This window comes from Melopsittacus undulatus, chromosome 7 (assembly GCF_012275295.1).
Source record: "Melopsittacus undulatus isolate bMelUnd1 chromosome 7, bMelUnd1.mat.Z, whole genome shotgun sequence".
Classification (NCBI taxonomy): domain Eukaryota; kingdom Metazoa; phylum Chordata; class Aves; order Psittaciformes; family Psittaculidae; genus Melopsittacus; species Melopsittacus undulatus.
In genome coordinates, this window is record NC_047533.1 from 15,836,022 (window position 1) to 15,859,364 (window position 23,343).

At 39.6% G+C, this 23,343-nt stretch overlaps 1 protein-coding gene across 1 annotated transcript in view; it reads right to left on the reverse strand.

Moving 5' to 3' along the window:
- Nucleotides 1-23,343, reverse strand: part of PROM1 (prominin 1) — a 66,585-nt gene that overhangs the window by 38,305 nt on the left and 4,937 nt on the right. Inside the window, exons 2-3 of the mRNA XM_034064912.1 lie at nt 20,659-21,069; nt 2,595-2,653 (exon numbers count right to left, since the gene is read on the reverse strand). Of these exons, the coding sequence (XP_033920803.1) occupies nt 2,595-2,653; nt 20,659-20,878 (279 nt within the window). The 5' untranslated portion in view covers nt 20,879-21,069. The remainder of the gene's footprint in view (nt 1-2,594; nt 2,654-20,658; nt 21,070-23,343) is intronic.

The following is a 23,343-nucleotide window of genomic DNA, read 5'->3' on the forward strand; positions in this document are numbered from 1 at the left end:
GTCCCTTTGCTTCTGTGATAGCACCATCTTTTGCCCAAATAAGAGTGCTTTCTTCCTGGTGTTTCCTCTCCAGATATATTTAAAAAGGTAAATCACACCCCTTATCAATTCTTGAGTGTGCCCTCAGCAAGTTTGCCGATGACACCAAGCTGTGTGGTTCTGTTGAGACGTTAGAGGGAAGGAATGCCATCCAGAGGGACCTTGACACACTTGTGAGGTGGGCTGATGCCAACCTCATGAAGTTTAACCATGCCAAGTGCAAGGTCCTACACCTGGGTGGGAGCAATCCCAGGCACAGCTACAAGCTGGGCAAAAAGGAAATTCATGGTAGCCCTGCGGAGCAGGACTTGGGGGTGTTGGTCAATGAGAAAATGAACATGAGCCAGCAGTGTGCACCCACAGCCCAGAAAGCCAACCGTATCCTGGGCTGCATCAAAAGGAGCGTGACCAGCAGGTCAAAGGAGGTGATCCTGCCCCTCTACTCTGCTCTCATGAGACCTCCCTTGGAGTATTGTGTGCAGTTCTGGTGTCCTCAACATAGAAAGGACATGGAACTGTTAGAACAAGTCCAGAGGAGGCCACGAGGATGATCAGGGGACTGGAGCACCTCCCATACGAAGACAGGCTGAGAAAGTTGGGGCTGCTCAGCCTGGAGAAGAGAAGGCTGCTTGGAGACCTCATAGCAGCCTTCCAGTATCTGAAGGGGGCCTATAGGGATGCTGGGGAGGGATTATTCATTAGGGACTGTAGTGACAGGACAAGGGGTAACAGGTTGAACTTAAACAGCAGAGGTTTAGACTGGATATAAGGAAGAAATTCTTTACTGTTAGGATGGTGAGGTACTGGAATGGGTTGCCCAGGGAGGTAGTGAATGCTCCATCCCTGGCAGTGTTCAAGACCAGGCTGGATGAAGCCTTGGGTGATATGGTTTAGTGTGAGGTGTCCCTGCCCATGGGAGGGGGGTTGGAACTAGATGATCTTGAGGTCCTTTCCAATCCTAACTATTCTATGATTCTATGATTCTTTTCCTAAGCAAAGCAAACTCTTCCAGTCTCCTCTGAAGAACTGCATGCTTCCCAGATCACCCTACTAGACACTCTCTGAACTCATCCTAGTCTGAGTTCATTCTCCCCAAATTTGAGTGATCAAAACCACAGTCATTTCTAACTACTTACCCACCCCCTTCAGCAACATTCACAATTCCATATTCCCACTGGAAATTCATCTGGGGTACATTCTACAGCCACACTGACCTCTGCACAGCTATCTCTCACTGATGCTTCTGAGGGACCTTCTGTTTGACCTGATATAGTCTCCTTTTCCAAATTTGCTTTCAAGTTTTGTCCTGTAGTCAGGTCACATTTAGGACCTACGTCTGTTTTGCTTTTTAAGCACACCTAATATTACATTTGCCACCCTTTAATTACACTCTTTTTTAACAAGTGCCTCCACCACACAAGATTACAGCTGTCATTCATCTTAAATTTCTCATGACATAGGTGCTAGTTACTAAACACTATACTTGTGCTTATGTATACCACGTATAGTCTGACGGTTTTGTCCATAGACTGCCAATCAAGTCCACCCTACATTCCTTCATGGGTGTGCAGGCAGTGTTTGTGGTGCAGCACTCTCACAGAGCCCCACCAAACAAGCACATGGGATCTGCAAGAGTCACTTCATGCATCATAACAATAGCCACACTCTTCAATGTCATGCAGAGGTTATCACTGGAGCAATAGGCTCATTGTCAGGAAGACATGGAAGCACGTGACTTTTCCCTTTCAAATCCCAAAATCATTCAGGTAATCCTGATTTACAGCTGAGTGTCTGTATGCCAAGTGCCATACTCATCTTCCTGACAGGTACACCACATTGCAGGGACTACAAGCAAGTTAATTCATACAAAGTAACTTGTCCATTGCATGGTTTTGGTTAAGGTTTCTACTGCAAGAACTCAACCAGTGACACTGATTCAAAATTAGCTACTCTCCTTGGGAACAGCCTGAATCAGAAGGACATTACATTCTATCTTCTCTTGCTACCAGACACCCTATGAATTTCAACTGTTACAGGACAATCACAAACCAAAAAGAGAAAATGGAAAATATCCTTGATGTGATTAGCATGCTACATAAAATAAGACATACTTTATGAGTAAGGAAACTTCCAATTTACAAAGGCACAAGAACCAGCATATAAATTCAGCTTTTTAAGGACAACAGCTGAAGCTAACATGAAAGCTGAGCAGTAATGGTTCCCTCTAAGTGTTTTTAAATAAAAGCAGTATTTTTCAGTACAAAGAGCCTTCAACCTTTGTGCAACAGACACCATAATCACATTACAGCTGGAATTTATAAGTAAGCCTTAACTATGATTAGCTTCTTTATAGCATCTTATGAACTTTTCTTTGTAATATTTTTTGAAAGGATTTTGTACCATATTTTCTATGAAACCATCAGACTTGTTATTCACAAATTTGATTCTTGCATCCTGCTGTTAAAGCTTTAAAATCCTATTCTCTGCTTTAGAAACAAAACTAAATTTCAAAGTCAGTTTTCATTGTTTTATTCAGAGATGCATAAAGAATTTACCTTTTGATAATCGCCCTGCGCATTTCCAAACTTCTGCTGTGCTAGTTTTCTGACGAGATCTGAAAATAAGCAAGAATATGCCCGTTTTAAACAACATACATTAAAAAAATGGGGAAAGAGAGGAAGGTACAAATTCCACTGTTAAGATAAGCACGACAAAATTAAGAACAGATATCAGCAGGATAGTCAAGCACATAAGCCTGTCCACTAACAAGATTTTTAATTAACTCTGAGTGCACAGGAAGATAACCAGGTGATCTGTCAATGAATCAATTCCCACTGAAATACAGTGAAGGTTTTTCTGTGGCCATCCTCTGTTTCATAAAATCATTATTAAAAGTTAATCACAAACTAATCAATTATTTGGACAATGTTCAGCTCTGCTTCATGTTTATGCCAAGTACATACATGAGTACATTATAGATACATGTAAAGCATTAGATACAAAATGTGTAAAATAAGCATGTAAACAATGACTTCTTGACTGAATGGTACAAGGAAGAAGGCCCTTATCTTGCCAGCATTATCTCAATTATTTGGTCTTTGCCCTTTCATACCCCCCTTTTTTTTTTGGTCTTTCACCAACAGACTTTGCATGAGACTACACAACACTACCAACAAACCAGAAAGCCTAACAGATGACAACTTACTGTACTTGCAGGTCCATCTAACACATTAATCTTTAACTTGTTCACAATATGAACCAAATACAGCAATCACCAAAAAGAAAAACCAAACTCAATTGAAACCACAAAGTAGGAATATAATACAAATAACACCACTTCACATTGTAAATATCATTTCACCACGCCAGTTTCTTTCAATATACCCCAGCAGCTGCAATGAACGGATCTCCTTTTGAGGACATCACTAGCCCACCCTTATCAAGGTTTTGACAAACCTATGGGAACTATGCTGGGAACTGTGGCTTTTCATTTCTGTGACACCCTGCACTTGAAGAGGGGCACCACCAGTTCTGCAGACCCTCTGGCTGTGTAAAAGCAGCAATATTTGGATGTTTGGGAGAAAGGATTGACTGACCTTCTGATCTCTGATGAAGAGGAAGGACATTAGGAAGGAGCACACTACACCTCCAGGAAGAGCACTCTGCCCCCCATACTCACATGGAGCTGGACTTCACGGTACTACTGACTGCCCTGTCATTAGTGGCCCCATACAGAAATGAACATACTTGATAAAACCCTCCAGTAAGTTAGCTATCCTGGGGATCAGTAAAGGACCTGAAGGTTCAAAATTGACTGTGGACCTCCCAAAAACCCAAGCCCTCTGAGAAATTACTGTAGCACTCATGAAATATGTTCAGTGAGCTCACAGAGGCTGCGATCTCACTCCTCTCTAACCCTGTACATGGCTCAGGAAACTATCGCCTAACAAAACAGCACCCCTCTCCCTCCCTCCCCAACACCGGGCAGAGGGGAATATGGACTCAACTGATCTGCAACTTGCAGAGATCCTGAGGAGTTCCTCACAAAATACTGTGTCCAAGGAAAGAAAACAGACAACGACAAGTCCACAGTTGCTGTTTTAGGGAAGATACTCCCAGCAAGGAAGCTGCAGCCAGCAGGACTTCCAATTGAAAAATGAAAATCTGTTAATGGATCACAGGAGTGTCTAGCCACAAATCATCCACAGAAGGGAAGCATATTCTGTACCACAGAAAAGGTGCTAGCTGTAGATGATCAAGGACTTTCCACAGTGAGGAAACGTCATTTTGGAAAGACCATACATAAGGTAGAAGATAAAGCTGAATCCTACAGTAACAGAAGTAAACCCAAAACACGTAGAATAAAAATCCAGGAAGAACAAAAGAGTTACGATTCCAGCAAATCTTTACAAGCTCTACGTCTTGAGAGTTACGAGACCACTGAAGGGCATATGCCACAGTACAGGCAACACACAACTGATCCACTGCTGCAGCTCTGAGACATCTTGCACACTATGATCAGCAGTCTCCCCTGTATCAAGATCATCCCAGGCAGCATCTGTGCTTCTCTGGGTATTTCAGCAGCAGGAAGGTTTACAGGCAACTGAGGCAGAACTGCACAAAACCCAAAGATGTTGTTAGACAATTCTTCCTCAGCAGAAGTAACATTTCATTTTTCTTGCTTATATACCAACCACGTAAATAAATTTAAGAAATATTGGTGCACAAAATATAAGCACAGTGAATTTTCTCTACAGCAACATGCCTGTTAGCAAGTAGGAAGAGAAAAGAGGTAAACCAACCCTCTTGTTTATGTATTTATTCAACCATTTTGCATTGTTAACAACACACTGAAGAACTGCCACTGAAGAGAAACTTCTACCAACTTAAATGAGAGTGCAATGAGACGGAAGAAAAAGTGGTAACTTCTGTGATCCTCAGTGGCATGAGGTAGTACAGACCATGGGTGTGCAAGTGGTCAAATGCAAGATGTGACTGCCCAGGGTGCTGTAGCATCACCCTCCTTGTTGCTACTTCAACGCAAACCCAGGAGACCCCCCAGCAACCTCACTTCCAGACTTCTCCTTGCTCCGGAAAAAGGTTGGACCTGATGACCTTCAGAGGTCCCATCCGATCTGAATTACTCCAAAATTATCCTTCAATCATTATGACTTTTTATTATAAACTATTTAATGGAGGAGTGAAGGCACTGCCAGGAAGCATTTTAGAAAGCTGAATTTCCAACCACTGGGAACTAGTACAAGATAAAATTTCAAAAGCATTAGCCTTTCCTGTTAAATAAAAGTTGGAAGTTTTTAACCATTTTTCTAGCTGAGTGTCTGTCTTACTCATTTTAAAACAAAAAATCCCCAACAAACACTTTACATAAAGCTTTACATATATCTATACACACATATATTTAAAGACATCTGTACAGATATGTACAGCTACTCAAGAAAAACAAAGGATGGTTGAGGCTAGAAAGAACCCTCCTAAGATCATCCAGTCCAACACCCCAGCTCAGTGCACACTCACCCATCACAGGTTACCAAGGACCACATCCAGTCAGGCTTTAAAAGTATCTCCAAGGAGAAGAGACAATACTTCAAGAACAAACAAACAAAAACACCAACCAAAACTGTTGCAATTACTTGCAAGATATTTAAATTGCTCAGAATGTTCCTGATTGTTTGTTTATGTTGTTTCAGTAATATATAGCATGCCAGTCAAAAAAAATTACAGAAATCAGCCTGAATACACTGACAAATTGATGGAGAAAACAGCATTTTCAGTGTGTTTTTGAAATTTAGAGGTTCTAAATCCTGCTCATCAGAACCTAATAACTTTAAGGTTTATTATAAATAAGAAAGCCTGAAAATAGGTACATAAAGTTCCCATATGGATTGAATAAGTCAAATTGTGAGAACAATACAGGTTTCATACACAGCACAATGGCCATTATTACATAGCCCATTTTTCCCTTTAATTTCCCAGAATGTGAGATTTCCCTGCTGAATAAAGATTTACTACTTAGATTACTCTGCAATGATTTTTCAGATGTAATGTGATGCTTCAGGGTGTTTTTCTCACTAGGCAGCACACAGTGATTGACCAGTCATTGCCATAAATTTACTATTTCAATAGCCTTCAGTATCAACTGGATTAGACATATTCCCAGTTAATTAATTTCAAATGAAATGTGGCAGTCATATTTCTCATAAAAAAATTTGGGCTATAACTGAATCATAGAATAGTTAGTGTTGGAAAGGACCTTAAGATCATCTAGTTCCAATCCCCCTGCCATGGGCAGGGACACCTCGCACTAGACCAGGTTGCTCAAGATCCTGTCCAACCTGGCCTTGAACACTACCAGGGATGGAGCATTTACGACTTCTTTGGGCAGCCTCCTCCAGTGCCACCCACTCAGTAAAGAACTTCTTCCTTATATCTAACCTGAACTCCCTTTGGTTAAGTTTAAATCCATTCCCCCTTGTCCTGTCGCTACAATCCCTGATGAAGAGGACCTCTCCAGCATCCTTGTAAGGCCCCCTTCAGATGCTTCTCTTCTGCAGGCTGAACAGCCCCAACTTTCTCAGCCTAGAATGTGAGATTACCTGCTGTTACTCACCCACACATTTGTAAGTACAAACATGCCTTAGGGGTTTTGCAGCATCAAGAATCTCCCTTCTCATTGCAGAGGGCATTGGACTTTAAAGAGATCTGTAAAGGTCTCTTCCAAGCCAAACTACTCTATGATTCTACTGGGGTTTATGCACATTGATAGCAATCACAGCTACTACTGCGGCACATAAGTGTTAGGCTAGGCAATATTCTGTGTCAGGTACTCTGCAAACAGAAGCACCATGTTTTCAGGTATGGCTACACTGCTCACTGTAGCACAGTGAAAAGACACCTCCGCTCACATTTAATTCAGCCTATGATTTTGGTTTGCTTTTATGAAGCATCTTTCCTCCCTAGCTAGTACATCTCATGTCTAGTATTGAAATAAGATTTTATTTAAAATCAAATTAAGGTGACTCCACACAACTCTTCTGCATTATTGGTAGAGTAGCACCTTGAGGCTGATTTCTGTTTCAATTATAAAAGTGCTAGGAAGGTGTGATAAAAATCAGTGTCCTCTATTTTCAAATGAACAGGATTATGTCTGAAATCTCAGCTTGACCAACTGCACACATTGTTTCACAGAACCAGTAATCCAAGGCTTTAGCACAGAACATATTTTATTAGTGGGGTTAAAGAGATTTACTTAGTGAGGCTCATTTACACGGCTAATTACATTACTGTTTTCTCTGTCTCCTCCCTGCTCCCATCACACATGCAAAATGCCATCTGCCCTAGTAAATCTAACTAGCCAGATGAACTGTTAATTTACCAATGCAATTTGTGATGAAATATTAAGCACCTCTGAGGAATCCCAGTTAAGAAAACATAATCACTGACTCCTGCACTGCATGAGTATTGTGTACATACATTCAACATCTCATTACCCAAGCAAGAAAATGAGGTTATCACTAGGCTTCCCTCTCAGAACTGCTCTACAAAAAGGGATAGCAAAAATAATAAGAGATTTAGAAATAACCTGTCTGGCTATTAAGTACCAACATAAATTAGTTACAAATTCTTCTTCCAAGAAAGCTTTTCAAATCTAGGTGACAGGAAAACAGTTGAAGTAAAACCTTTGGGAATGCTATGCTTCCTCTTCACTCAAACAATTCCATTGAGCCGGTTCAGTTATAGTGCAACTCCAGCATTAATCACAATATACCAGAAATTAATTTATCTTTTTATGCATAATATGAGCAACATATTGAGCTTCTATTCTGACAAGGACTTCAAATAAACCAGTAAGAACTATTGATGAAGCATTCATGTCACACTGAATGGAGATTTCTCAGAGCAACAAGGGAGAATTACATAGATAATACACATGATAAATTAATAACTGTTTTAATGATATCTCATTCTAATGCATAAAACAGTGTTTCACCCCATTCCCTTTCATCTATAATAAACAGACTCAATGGACTACACACATACAGAAGAGTTCAGCATTTCTCTGAATATGGGTCAGTTTGACCACATTTACTGTAATAACTAAGTAGCGATAATTAGACTGAAATTTACTAATTAAAATTACTTCAGGCTTGTTTTTTAACTCTCTAATTATGACTCAGACTAACAAATAACTCTTGCAAGCCCAAGGAAACCAGGAAATCTATATTAGCCTTTCAGACTTACCAGAGATAAAAACTTTTCAGGTAAGTTTTACTGCAAGTTCAGTTTATTGTCATTTCACAAAACTTGCTTTGCCTTGAGTGGGGACATGTTTACTTCCCCAAAGGTAGACAGCCACGAGCCATTAGCCTTTACTAAGGTCAGATTCAGCTGCCATTGACAAGGTCTCCTTCAGCAGGTATCCCAAGGCCACCTTTGGTCCCCTTCACTGCCACCACCTACTTAATGGCTCTGCTCTCTCTCAGTGTCCCTAATCCCACAGAGATCACTTGGCTCTGGTTCTGCAGAGTCAAGAATTCAGTGATCTTGATGGCCACAGCACCCACAATGCTCACTGATACAGAGACTGCAGAGAGGGTCCTGCCACACTGCTCACCCTAAGCAGTCTGTCCTCTTTCCACAGAGCATCAAGAAAACTCACTCTAAGCCAATGCAAAGTCTCACAGATGAAATCTTCCCACTTCCTACACAGTTATATACAAAGATGAGGAGTCTAATCCATGTGTTCACTCATAGCCTAGTCTTTTCCAACTCCAGAGTTAACTCTCTTCATGTCTCCCTCAGACATGGGTTATGTCCCTCCCCCAGTTTGCGGACATAACCTTTGTTCCCAGACTAAGAAAAAACCCTACCCTTCTTAGATAAATTCTCACCACAACTTTCAGGCAAGCTATCTCTCTATACAATTGCCATCTTTTTCCCTGAATTACTGGGAATATCAGGCTGGTTTGGCTTCCACCCTCCCACTCCTTGCTGAAGGCCATTCTGGCCCTCTTCCCTTTCAGCACGACTCCTGAGTGACCTACCTTCCCCTCACTTCTGAAGTCCACACACAAGAACACCTACTTACTTTACAGAGATGCTGAAATGAAATTCTGTTTATTCCCCTACACTGAAGAAATAATGTGCAAAAACTATAATCTTAAACCATCAGCCGTGCCTTCAGACAAGAAAAAAAGGCAAGAAAGGAGCCTTTCTGCTTTACCTCACCACTGTTACACAAAATGAAGCCCTGGAACCTGTTACTGTACAATGGCTGGAAGAACATGTTTGAATGGGAGTAAAAAACAACAAATACATACCAAATTGTGTAAGTATATTGACTCATCTCTATTGCAATCTTTTTTTCACCATCTTTTGACTTGCATATGCTGTTTCCTCTCACCAACATGATCATCATCCATTCCCACTGTGTTTTTTAATTACACCCTGATCAAAAGCACTTATCCTGTAGTACTTAGGCTCAACCTCAAAGTCCAGCAACATATTACACAAGCAAAAATACAGCACATGCATTTTTAAGGTCTCATCAGACCTGTAGAACACATACTGCTTTATTCACTATTGAATGGACAAGTTACTAGATCACCTAGAAATAAGTCTTAGCTTATACTGGATGCAGTGAGGAGCAACATCAGAGAGGGCAGAGCTGTAATACCAAGTAGGTAATGTATTGAGGAGCAGCTATGAGCAGTATTGGAACTGTAGAAGTAGTCTAAACAGGGTGAGCTTTAACCACAGCACAGGTACGACTAGGCATGTTGGAACTGCTGAACACAAAGGAACTATAGGGCAGCCACAGCTGCTGAAGGAGCCAGGCCATGAAATTAAGGAGACCCCCTTTGATGCTTCCTGACAGAAAACATCACTGATCCATTGAAAAAACTAAACAGCAGAGGATCAGATAATAGTAACAGTCCATGAACTTTATTCCTGCATGCAAAAAGTTCCCCAATTTTCAAAATATATGGATAAGAGAATGGAAGTTTTCCAAGTTTAGCTTTCTCAGGGTTGTTATTAGTCAGAAAGATCAAACAGACAATTTAAGTTTTCCATAGAAAATCCTCACACCTTATAGATGCCTAAATGTGAGGTTCTTCCACTAGTGCAGTCACATTTTCTGTTTAGGCACATTCTGCTTTCCATCAACATGCACAGGCAACATTAAAGAGACTGGACAGGAAAAGGTTTGGAGAAAAAAAGAAAGAGCCACAATATTGACTGTTACAGGACACCTAGAATGAAAGCTTTCTCCTTTGAAAATAACCTTTGCAGGGGCTTTCTAGCTGTTCTTTGCTACAAAGAAAGTTCTGTTCTTGCTGAAGTTCTGGAAAAAGAACAAAAAGAGAGAAGCCTTTAGAAAAATCTTTGCTTAGGAGGCTGTAATAAATTTGCATGTATCACCCAGACACAAAGTCAAGTAGAAAGCTTTGAAGAATTATTCCACACAGAAACTGCATTCTCTCACTTTGTGAAGGCAACAAAACTTCTGTAGCACACTATGCCACAGCAGCTATTTTTTACCACTTACTATGTCTGCAGTAACTACCTGAAGTTCTCCCTAGGCCACCATCTGGTAAGGATTTACAAGAGATTACAGGCAAAGATTTAACTTGGTGCACTTTTTTAGTACACTGCAGACACTGAGCAACTTGTTGATAGCATGGACAGTGTAGACATATCGGACTTGTAACCTTGATCAAAGCAGTAAATATTTAGACTGTAGGAACAACGTTTTTCCTACCCCCTTCTCTCCTCAGAAGTTGCTGTAAACTGAGGAAAGCACAGAAAATCCTCTTACATTGTGTAACTTGAATTATTTGAAATAGGAACAGAGATAATTGGGAATGACACACTGGAGCCCTGCTGCTACCAGCTTTTTAATTACCTCAGTGACTGGTGTTCTGGCAGCTTCACTGAGATTCCGTAGAATTCCTTCTCTCTGTTTTCCCATTTCTGCAAGAGCCACAATTTTCCACATATGTTCAGTATCTGTGCCACGCATACAGGCTTAAAGTATTACAGAGATCACTACTTCACTAAAAAATCAAAGCAAAAGTAAAGGTCACTACTTTGAAGTTAATTAGGCATCAAGTTCGTGTTTGTTCTATATACAGGCATCTTTCAGCTGAGTTAAACAGCCAAAGCCATACTTAGTAAGATATCCACATTCACAACTGTAATCACTGTTAAAAGTACACGAAAATAAACTAATTTTGTGTATTTTCAGAGAAAAGAAAGATCCGGACACAATACAGATCATAGTTTAATCTTAGAACTGTTCCTAGATGAGAAAAAAAAAAATCCACATATTGGAAAAAAAAAAGTGTCAAAACTGGTTCGGTCTGTTTTTTTTTTAACTGGTAGCCTTACACTAAGATTATAGACTGATAGATTAGTCAGCTTAAACTACAATAGCTGACACTTGTGGCAGCTGGTTTCCCTTCTAACAAGGTAACTTGCTTGTGGAAAAGGAAGAAGTATACTCAAAAGCTTTCGTACCAATATGAAAAGATTTAATACTGTTGAAAGAATGACAAAACCCACTAAAATGAATGTTTACACATTTATTTTTCTCCAGCAACTTTTGAATAGTGCATATTCACTTCAGAAACAAAAGCATAACTTTTGTTGAGATCTAAGAGTTATAAGAAACATCTTGAGAAGCAAAATGAAACAGTGAGAAAAAGGGAGAGGAAAAATTCTAATTCTCAATCTTCACTGTAATTAAACACTGAATATGAGGGCAGTGGGAAGAGGATTTGTTGTGAAGATTCTTATTACTTCAGTTGATATCATTCAAGAAAATGCCATCATTGTATGAGACATAAGAGTTTTTTGTTCTGTAAAAGACAACAAACCAAATAGACAAAAAATGAGAAGGCCAGGCTAATCTTATCTGATTATGATGATCTGTAATAAAAAAGTCAAATGACTGCTTTTCCAATAACAGGCAGTATCTGTAAGTATCTCACAAAATACTCCAAATGCTTCATAACAGCCAAAACAAATGAAGTAACTGAGAGGACCCTTAGAGGCCTGTGAAAACATTATTCAAGCAAGTTCAGAGACATCCCCATCAGTTCCATGAACTACAAAAGCTGCAAAAGAGAATGAGGTTCAACACTGTGCAGATAGATAAGATTGTAAAAATTAAATGGAGAGGGACAATGCAGGTGCCATTGTTAAGCTAGGAAACTCATGAAGCCTCAGCAGAGTGGCCTGAAAACCCATAAGATGTCTGAAGTCACAGATACTTTTCAGAGAGGTTCACACACAATGTAAGTTACCAGAGAGTGTGGCTGACCCAAAACTTATTTAAATCCCACTTCTCACCATACAAGATGCTGCAGGTATGTTCTGAAGTCTCAAATAAGCTTTCAATGGCTTAGATTTCCTGCTAACAGAGCGAGGGACACAAAGAACTGCCTTCTTCACATGGCTATAATCTGACTCACTGGCACCCAAAAGACAAAATTTAGGCTTCAACCAAGGGTTGATGCCCAAGGTGCTTATCTCTTTGCTACAAGATACTAAATAGGATGGACAATCTTTTAGAAAAGAAAAATGAATGCACACAGAACTTAATTCAGTGTTTTGCTGTAATTGCTGGCACACAGACACCACACTACATTCAACATATCCAACATTACCACTCCTACCCCCAGTACACACACCACCCAGTAGTACCAGTTATCTAGATACATGGATTTTTAGGACATGGTGCCTTTGCTTTTTTCTTTAAGTATACAAACCCTATAAACAAAGCTTCTTTATCTAGAATAATAAACAAACAACAAGTACACCTTCTGTCAAAATACCACCATGTACCTTCCTTCCTCCCCTTCCTTGTAGGCAGCACCCATGGATTTAACTGTGCCCAGAACTCATCCCCTGCACAATGAGTCAGGAAATGCTGCTGATCAGCTCTTTGTGTCTGAGACCTTGTATCTCCCAGTAATGTCCACAGACAAACAGAACAGGGTTGGGACAGTTTCAAGCACTGGCCTGGCACTGCCATGCTGTAACTACTGCAGGTTTCCTCAGTACCTCACCCAGAAAATGCCCAACCTGCTTGCCAGGAAATGTTCCAAACAGACTGAAGGGGTTCGAAAGGGGTGGAAGGAAGGTTAGGTTTGAGAAATATGAGCTGAGTCTCAATACCACACAACTGTAGGTCCATTTTATTTACTATTACAAGCTAGCCTCTAAAAGGCACTACTGCTTGAGGCACCCTCCAGTCTATTACCACAACCATCTGTGGTAATGCCACTTCTGAACACCCTCTCCACAGAAAGTAACTCAATTCCCTCAAACTTTGCTTAAGGTTGATTTTCATTAGTTTTTCCCTTCTGACCTAATAGTGTTGAAATTGCAAAGCTGGACTGTCATTTTCCAATTGCTGTCAAAGCATGTTTTTTCCCTGTAGGCACAGCTGGCAGGCAATATTAAACCAGATTAGGGCAAGCACTGTGGGTACTGTAGAGAAATGATTCCAGATGTGTGTACAGTGCAAGACTTTCAAATGACCAGCTATATCGCACTGATTAAAATATTACCTGCATATTTTCCACATCATACTTGACTGCAAAAGAGATCCCTTGTTTACATAATCCAAACGAGTGGGCAGGAAGACATCAAAAAGTGTCAATGACTGCAACTGTCGTTTTCCAACACTCTCTAGTAGATAATGTGTATAAACCTCCCCTCCCCAAAACCTGTCTCCTCCCTGTCCACAAAAAAATCCCTTTGACACACAATCTGTTAGATAATGTGCAGTTTGAAGTAGTTAAGGGAAAGAGGCATTACTCTTCTGACACCTAAGAAAATAAATCAGACCTTAAAACTGCTTCAGAAATATTCTCAGCGTGTTCCTTGTTTACATGGGTATGCCATCAAGTAGAGCATCTCTTAACTTCCCAGCATGAAACGAGCAGTGATTTTTTTTATAAACTCTATTTCCTTAAATGCATATGAGTGGGCAGAGAAAAGCGGCTAATTTATCTTGTATCTTTCTGCTGCTCCATCTTCCCCAGTATTTCCAACATTAGATACATGAAATTTCTTTCAATGTGTACACCATATTACCAAATAAAGAAGCACTTTAAGTTCCCCTTATCCCAGTTCTACCCAAATGACACCACAACTACTTGCTACGTACAACTCTTGTCACTGAAACCTGTGTTTTTATTGTACACACTTTAGCTAATACTGTACATTTATGCCACAGCCCTAGCTACACCATTAGAAAAAAAGGGGAAAACAGTTATAGAGGGACTCTTCCTCAGGGATTTCAGAGATAGGACAAGGGGTAATGGGTACAAACTTAAACAGGGGAAGTTCAGGTTAGATACAAGGAAGAAGTTCTTTACTATGAGGGTAGTGAGGCACTGGAGGAGGACACCCAAAGAAGTGGTAAATGCTCCATCCCTGTCAGTTTTCAAGGTCAGGTCGAACAGAGCCTTGGGCAACATGGTTTAGTGTGAGGTGTCCCTGCCCATGGCAGGGGGGGTGGAACTAGATGATCTTAAGGTCCTTTCCAACCCTAGCCATTCTATGTGGTAAAGGCACTGACTCTATAGATCATCAAAAATGTCATTTCACAATACAGCTTAGCCAGTCTAACAGCTAACTTACTGAAGGGCAGGTCTTGCTCCTCTTCCCTTCTCAATTCCTGCACCAGCTATTACATCTGTGCTCCCAGCCCAGCTCTAGGATGGAAGCTTTATGAAAACCAATGCCTAAGCACAAGGGGGCAGCTCTCAAACAAGTCACATCAGTGCTGTTTCACACTGAAACTGCACACAAGAGAAAGCTCATTGTAATTATGTTTTTACAAAATGTCATAATTGCTTTGGGGGCTGGACTCCAGTATCTGCATGCAAGTCAGAGTTCAAGTCAGAGCCAGAGCACAGTCGTTTCACCACATGCTAGTGTGGTTATGGCCAAAATTCCTGGGAAAGTCTCAAGTTTAAAAACAAAGGGCATTACCAACTATTCATTGCTGAGTTTAGCTCCAATGACACAATATCCAGACACATGCACTTTTTTATGTAGTGGAGCTGTGGAAGATTTATTATTAACAGGAAGCAAAACTAAAATAGGAAACCGGCAGCCAAGAACTAAATAGTTACAAAAGGCAAAGATTAAAAGAAGATTAAAAAAAGATCTGACTTACTAAGTTTTTCACTGAGGGGTGATAAAGCATTTTGATTATTTGGTTTAGAACATCACATCCAACACAGCTAATATATTAAAAATCAATATTCTAGGAGCTCATTAAACTTACCTTCAACAGGGCTTTACATATGCATTTTTTATTACAGCTATAGATACAGTTTATTCTCACAAAGTGATTATTTTTTACTGTAAAAATATTTTAATTGCTGAATACACACAGGTATTAATTACAGAGATAGTGAACACAGGATAAACTTGCTGAACTCCACAATTCGCAGCTACTTTAAAGGCTGGCCAGGTGAGGAGAAAGACAACCAAAATGGTCAGAGATAGGACTTTGCATTAAAATAGTCAAGTTCTGATCCTCAGTCTTCTGCTCAAACTCTTCAACAAGCGAAGCTCCACAAACAGGAAGAGTAGTCCAGGTGTGAAAAACAGCCTGTTCTTGCTCCCCACAGGCCAATAATATATTTAACTCTTCATCTTCTATTCTGCCCAGAAAGTACCTGCATTCAACAGTTGATTTTTACGTTAAAGTTTTATTCCCACTACAGAGGAAACAGGTTTATCCAGAATAAAAACCAGAAACTGGAAAAAAGCAGTTATAACTCAACTTAAGTGGCAGAGTTGTTCTGCAGTATGCTCAGCTACAGCAGTGTGAGGTAAACAGGCCTGTAGTCTTTGTCTTACTTCACCTAAAAATAGAAGCAGGAGCCTTAAGCCCAGCTTTTTTGCTTTGTAAACTCTTCACATTCTCATTACAAGGCACAAGCTGGGAAGCTGAAGATTTGCCATACACATCCTGCTGGCAAGTGGAATCTCAGATTAATATTGTCTTACTGCAACTAACAACTGGTTTCCACAGGAATAAAGACAAAACCATGATAAGATATTCACAGCTGGCAGGGGAGCATATTGACCATGCTCTGTCTACATCTTTCTTTCTTTTTCTTTCTTTTTCTTTCTTTCTTTCTTTCTTTTTTTTCTTTCTTTCTCTTTCTTTCTTTCTTTTCTTTCTTTCTTTTCTTTCTCTCTCTCTCTCTTTCTCTCTCTCTTTCTCTCTCTCTCTCTTTCTCTCTCTCTCTCTTTCTCTCTCTCTCTCTTTCTCTCTCTCTCTCTTTCTCTCTCTCTCTCTTTCTCTCTCTCTCTCTTTCTTTCTTCTCTCTCTCTCTTTCTTTCTCTCTCTCTTTCTTTCTTTCTCTCTCTCTCTTTCTTTCTCTCTCTCTTTCTTTCTTTCTCTCTCTCTTTCTTTCTTTCTCTCTCTCTCTTTCTTTCTTTCTCTCTCTCTTTCTTTCTTTCTCTCTCTCTCTTTCTTTCTTTCTCTCTCTCTTTCTTTCTTTCTTTCTCTCTCTCTCTTTCTTTCTTTCTTTCTCTCTCTCTCTTTCTTTCTCTCTCTCTTTCTTTCTTTCTTTCTCTCTCTCTCTTTCTTTCTCTCTCTCTTTCTTTCTTTCTCTCTCTCTCTCTTTCTTTCTTTCTCTCTCTCTTTCTTTCTTTCTCTCTCTCTCTCTTTCTTTCTTTCTTTCTCTCTCTCTCTTTCTTTCTTTCTCTCTCTCTCTTTCTTTCTCTCTCTCTTTCTTTCTCTCTCTCTCTCTCTCTTTCTTTCTCTCTCTCTCTCTTTCTTTCTTTCTCTCTCTCTCTCTCTTTCTTTCTCTCTCTCTCTCTTTCTTTCTCTCTCTCTCTCTTTCTTTCTCTCTCTCTCTCTTTCTTTCTCTCTCTCTCTCTTTCTTTCTTTCTCTCTCTCTCTCTCTTTCTTTCTCTCTCTCTCTCTTTCTTTCTTTCTTTCTCTCTCTCTTTCTTTCTTTCTCTCTCTCTCTCTTTCTTTCTTTCTTTCTTGTCATCATTCTTCATTCACATCTGAAGATCTCCAACACAAGAGGTGACATGCACCATGTCACAGCCATGAACTGATTCCACTTTATTAATAAACAAACGCTTCAGTTTGTGACATATTCTAAGTGAAAAACTGACAATTTGCTTTGCTAGATGTCCTCTTAGCTGACAGATGGAAGCAACTAATAATTTTCTTATTACCATCTATTTATTCTAAGTGGAGCTATTAACAGGAAAGAATAATGATGCTCTATACTACACAGTCCTCAACAAAAGGAGTAGTAGAACCATCATTTCCATTTTATAGATGCAGAAACCAAGGCACAGTAAGATTAAAGTGACCTACTGAGCCTCAAGTAGCAAACCAGTGACCAAACACAGTCTTTTGCACTCCAGTGTATCATTACTCTAAGTAGAGGCTGCTTCCCTGCATAACAGCTTATGGTTGGGAATAAATTCACTCCCATTTACACCAGTAAATAATCTAGTGAGGTCAAAAGTACTTGAGTGGTGGAGTTGAAACAAGAATCTACTTATGCCCACTGAAGCATTGTAATCAGATATCCTAGCACACTTTTTTAAACTAGTTTCTTGCCATATCCAAAGAGCACAGTGTCAGTCCGAAAGATTCAGCAATGTAAAAAAACTTCCTTGCCCTGGTTCTGTTACTGTGCTTTACATGACCACTATATTTAATCTCATTAACATCTTACCTATTAAATCTAAACTTAGACTAAGTTTTATGCCCATGAACTGGATGGCATGGAAAATTTTTACTCATATTGAACTCAAAACAAGCCTTGGAAAATATTTGATTTTTTTTTTCCTTTAAATTAAATATTCCCTTTCAACTTTCAAGTAGCATATAAGAATTTTTAAATAAACACTAAGGCTCAGCAGCATGCAAATACTTTAAGAACAGTGTCTCCCAAAGACTCTAACGTACTTCATATTCTGATTTATCATAACAGTAGAAAGCTCATACTAGCTTTCTTCCTAAAAGGCATATGTGGGACTGAAGGGGTATGAATGTTATATTGTATATATTCTGCTCCATCAGAGTGCTACTGTAAACGTAAGGAGGATTTGGAGAGGCAGGAATATCTACATGCAGTTAGACAACCCTGACGCTTATCTTCCCAGCTAAGAGTACTAGCAGTAGATTGGAAAACCAAACATCCAGTACTTCCAAATATTATGAAAGAAAATATAAGACTACTAAGATTAGAGGTCTTAAGTGACTGATGCCAAGTCCTGCACACAAATAACACTTCTCTGTTATGGTTATATGCAATACACTGGGGCATCAATCTGGAGCTAACTCTTCTGAAGCACCAGCTCAATCATAATGACAAAGTTTTGAGCTAGAAGCATCAAAAGGTTTGCTTTCTGTGCACATTTGTGATTACGCTTGTTTTCACCCCTGAAGCAGAATTAACTCCGTGTCAATTTTGCAGTACAAAAAACCAAAACCAAAAAAAAACCAAAAAAACCCCCACCATTTTCAATATATAGCTACATCATTAATACACTTGATGTGAAAATAGAACAGCATATGGCAAAAGAGATTACGGGGATTAACCAATTAAATGGTATGACTCAAACCAACACAATCCATCAGATCCGTATTTTGCAGTGAAGAAAGCCGGGCCATGGGAAAAGGACTTCACCCAATCAAATAATGAAAGCCAAACTTCTAAAAAATAACTGATTTGGCAAAAGTATCTACCAGGAAGGAAGGAGAGATAAGAAACGCTAACAAGCAAAGAACAGACTTTGAACACTTCTGGATGTGTCCTTTTCTCTTTAAGGCTGGATTTCACAGCACCTACTTGATGCAGAATTTACTACAGGAGGTCCCACAGTACTATAATCATGATGATAAACTTGATACTCAAGAATTATTTACATGCTTAGGACACATAATATTAAATTTGACATACAAGGTTACAGACCAAATTCCTGTTAATATAAAGACACACCAAATATCTCTTTGAAATCAAGTTTCCACAAACCTAGAAGAATAAAATATTCCAGCATGGCTTCACGCAGAAAGAAGGCCTGCTCCTAAGAGTTGAATGCAGATGACAATCCTATCAGGTCTCACAGAGAAGCAAATCATCTTCATCTACATACTTATGTAGTATGTTCATCTAGACATATGTGTGTTTATATATTTAATGGAAGGGAAAAGGCCACAAAAAAGCAGAGGTATCTGGAAACAGTTCCTCTGAAAGTTGATACTACTTTCAGCTTCATGCAATTGCCCTCATTACACCTCGTGCAATCCTGCAGGAAACAGGACAGGATTTTGCTCTCAACACCTGGGACACTGGGCACTTGTCTGAACAGAATTCATTCGTTCAAGTTCATTTGAGCTCATTCTTCTACAGCTATTGAAGAAATGTCAAAAATACAAGTAAATAATAATTCACAGGTATCAAATCGGTACATGACCAAAGGATTTAAGACTTTAAATTATTCAAGGGTTTTATATACAAATTGAAAGGCACACTATAAAATAATATAAACACCTATTGTATACACTTATGGCTAAACAAAAGGAAACAGTAACAAACCAAAGCCCTTCTTAGATTTTATCAAAGTTTCACCTTAATATAATTTTAAATGGCAGTATTATACAAACACATTAGCATTTTCTTTTCATAGAATCATAGAATTGTAGAATGGCTAGGGTTGGAAAGGACCTTAAGATCATCTAGTTCCAACCCCCATGCCATGGGCAGGACCACCTCACACTAAACCATATCACCCAAGGCTTCATTCAACCTGGCCTTGGAAGCTAAATGAAACAAAAAGCATGTTGGAAACTTAAGTTCATACAACTTAACTTTCACATCCACAGAGAGGTTCCAATAGCACTTTTTAATCAATGCAACCTCAATAAGCACACATTTCTATATCTTAATGTTTCCTTCGAAGAAGGGACAACTTAGTAGGAAAGGAGTGGAAAAGTCTCAATAAAACAGATGTAGTTTCAAGTCTTGACCACTTACAAAGGAATAAGTTATGCACAGCTGCGTAAAGGAACTGCCCTTATATAAAACCTCACTGCGGGTCCACAGATATGGAAGCAAATGAAATTTATTTCAAGTTGCTAAGTTTCCATTTCCTAACCTAAATTACACCATATTATAACCACCTGACTGTTTATCATAACATAAAAATCTAAGAGTTGTCTCTTACGGATTTAATATTAAACACAAAGTAGTTTATGCTTTATTCCTATCTCATGCTTCTGAGCAAACATTAAAAAGTCAGTTAAAAGAAAAAAAAAAAGTCCTCAAATGCATCAGTAACAGCTTTGATATATGTAAGCAAAGGTCTATGAAAATCAAATGTTGGAGAAATTTCATTAACAACCTTCCCCCCACTAGGCTTAGCAGAAAAATGTTATTTTATACGGAACTGTACACACTTCCAGGCCACAACATGTGCTAAGAAAGCCCTTCATACAATTTGCTTCTAGATTATGGTCTTGGTATCTACAACACAATAAATACATCAATTTAATTAAAAGAAGAAAAATTAAATAGTAATTTATCTGCTTACCTTGTGGAAAAGAATTTGGTTGCACTAAGTACAGATATGCATGTACTATTTTAAACAAAATTCCTATTGGCCCAGGTTCATGGTATGCACCTGTATCATATGTCTTGGCTGGTACAAATCCAAAATCCAAAGTCCCAGGAGGCGGTTTGTATATAGGCTGTACCTCTGAAACAGTACTTCCACAAAACAGTAGCAGCAGCAAACAGAGTTCCACAGCCATAGCTAGCAGTATTCATAAATTGGAGGTAGAGATATTTGTCCCAGCAAGTCTAGAAATCTTCAATACATTCACCGGGGAGTTAGCCTTCCAGCCAGGAGTACACTGCGGTGCCCTCACACAAGGTTCTTTAATGTATTTTTGCTTTAGATGGGTACAGAAGCCTCTTGTGGAAATCACTCAGCGCACCATCTCTGGCAAAAACAAGAAAAAGCTCATTAAAGTGTGTGCAAGCAAATATTAAAGTGCAAGATAACCTGCAATCTTCTGTGAAAGCTAAACACACTGATAGTTGCAAAAGAAAGCCAGACTGGACAGAAAAGGAAAAAAATAAAATCAAGATTTGGTAATAATATGGTCTAATACACACACTGTACTTGAAAGAGGGGCAAAAACCAATTATGCATAGTTCCAGGTCAGTGAGTTTTCAAATACAAACAAAGCAGAGCACTGGGACAGCTCCAAGGGAAACAAAACCAAAGGAACCATGTCTGAATTGCACTTCCAACTAAGTACAGTATGTCATATCACAACAGTTACACAATGCATTTAATCAGCCACCTGATGTTACCATAGTTTATGGCAATTATTACAAGTCGTATCCCGTAGCTTCTTTAATCTCAGCCTTTCAGTAAAACCTTCCAGATGCCAGCTACTCCTAATCATCCTCTAAGACTGAGGAAAGAAATTATGACTGAAAAGTTAATACCACAACATAAAAACTTCACCTTCCTGACAGGTGACAATAATTACTTTCTATTAACTCAAGCTATCTCAATTCTCCCCTCAGGAACTCAAGTCAACTCAACAATTTCTATCCATGGCTTGCTAAAGCCAAGTGTCATTAAGGTGAGTTTGGATGCTTACACATTTAAGAAGGTTCTGAAACTACAAAATCACAGCAGTCTAATCAATCACCACCTAAGAAATGTAAACAGAACATACATACACACACCCTCGGGTTCCAACAACACAACTGACCACATCTCCATCTATCTGGGGCTAGGCAAGATTTCTTCACCTCAAGCATGGGCCATGGTAGCTTCCAAGGAAACAGGTCCAGAAAAACCCCATTAAGTAAAAAGGAACAGAAAACTTCTGCCACTTTCTTACTTCAGAAAGCTGCATGTACTTGAGGAGCATGCACGTGATCACACTGACTTTCTCACCCCTCAGACTGGCTTATCTTTGTTATGTCTTCAGTGATCTACCAGAGCGTTGCTGCTGGGAATACCTGGGAACGCACTTTTCATGACAAGCCACCCACTTCAAACTGGGGAGCACCAAGCACAAACTGCCTTTGCTTAGCATAGTTGTGCCTCCGTTGCCTTTTTCAGCAGCACTACCCAACAGCAATGTTTTAATTTCCACCGTATTTTTCAGACTATTCACTTACAAGAATGACAGTAAAATAACACAAACACCTCACAGCCTCAGTCAGAACAGTCCTACACCAACACCTTGACTTCCAAGGTGCCTCCAGGTCAGAGATGCTGAAGGCAAAAGACCTGAAAAATCAGCAACAAGGTAGGATGTCTCACCCATGCTTTACTGTCTCTGTTAAAACACAGGCTACCTTTCTGAAAACGAAGAACCCATGTTGCAGGCTTGTTTAGCAGTCTGTGCTGCACTCAAAGGATAGTTCAAGATCAAGAAATATGGAACAGAGGAATACAAGACTACATCAAAGAACTAGAGAAAGTTTTGTTTCCCTGAAGTCCAACAGAGTGAAGAAGAAAAATTCAAATCTATTTTTCACCCTCATGGATATTGAAAATCAGGAAGAATGAACAGTAATAATGCTACAAATAGCAGAATTATCCAAGCCTTACTCAAAAAGGTGATGTCAGTAATCACCCTGTAATATGACGCTCAACATGGGAACATGAGGATTTAGAACATACCAAACTGAGTATTTTCCTATCTGGAAAAGAACGTTTTGTTAAACAGTAACCAAGGGGGGAGGAAAAAAAAGGTAAAGCTCCAAAATATTTTTCCTCCTTTCATTTTTTCTTGAGACATAGTTTTTCAGCTTAAAAGTTATTTTTCAGTGAATTTTTTCTTTATGTGCCCATTACTGTAGGGCTGAACATAGACATGGTAAAAAACTGAAAACTGCTTATGCTGCAGTTTATTATCAAATCTACAGAAGATCTAAAATCTTGTCAGCGAGACCTGGACAGGCTGGAGAGTTGGGCAGGGAGAAACTTGATGAAATTCAACAAGGGCAAGTGTAGAGTCTTGCATCTGGGAAGAACAACCCCATGTACCAGTACAGGTTGGGGGTTGACCTTCTGGAAAGGAGTGAAGGGGAAAGGGCCCTGGGGGTCCTGGGGGACAGGAGGATGACCATGAGCCAGCAATGTGCCCTTGTGGCCAAGAAGGCAAATGGCATCCTAGGGTGCATTAGAAAGGGTGTGGTTAGTAGGGCAAGAGAGGTTCTCCTCCCCCTCTACTCTGCCTTGGTG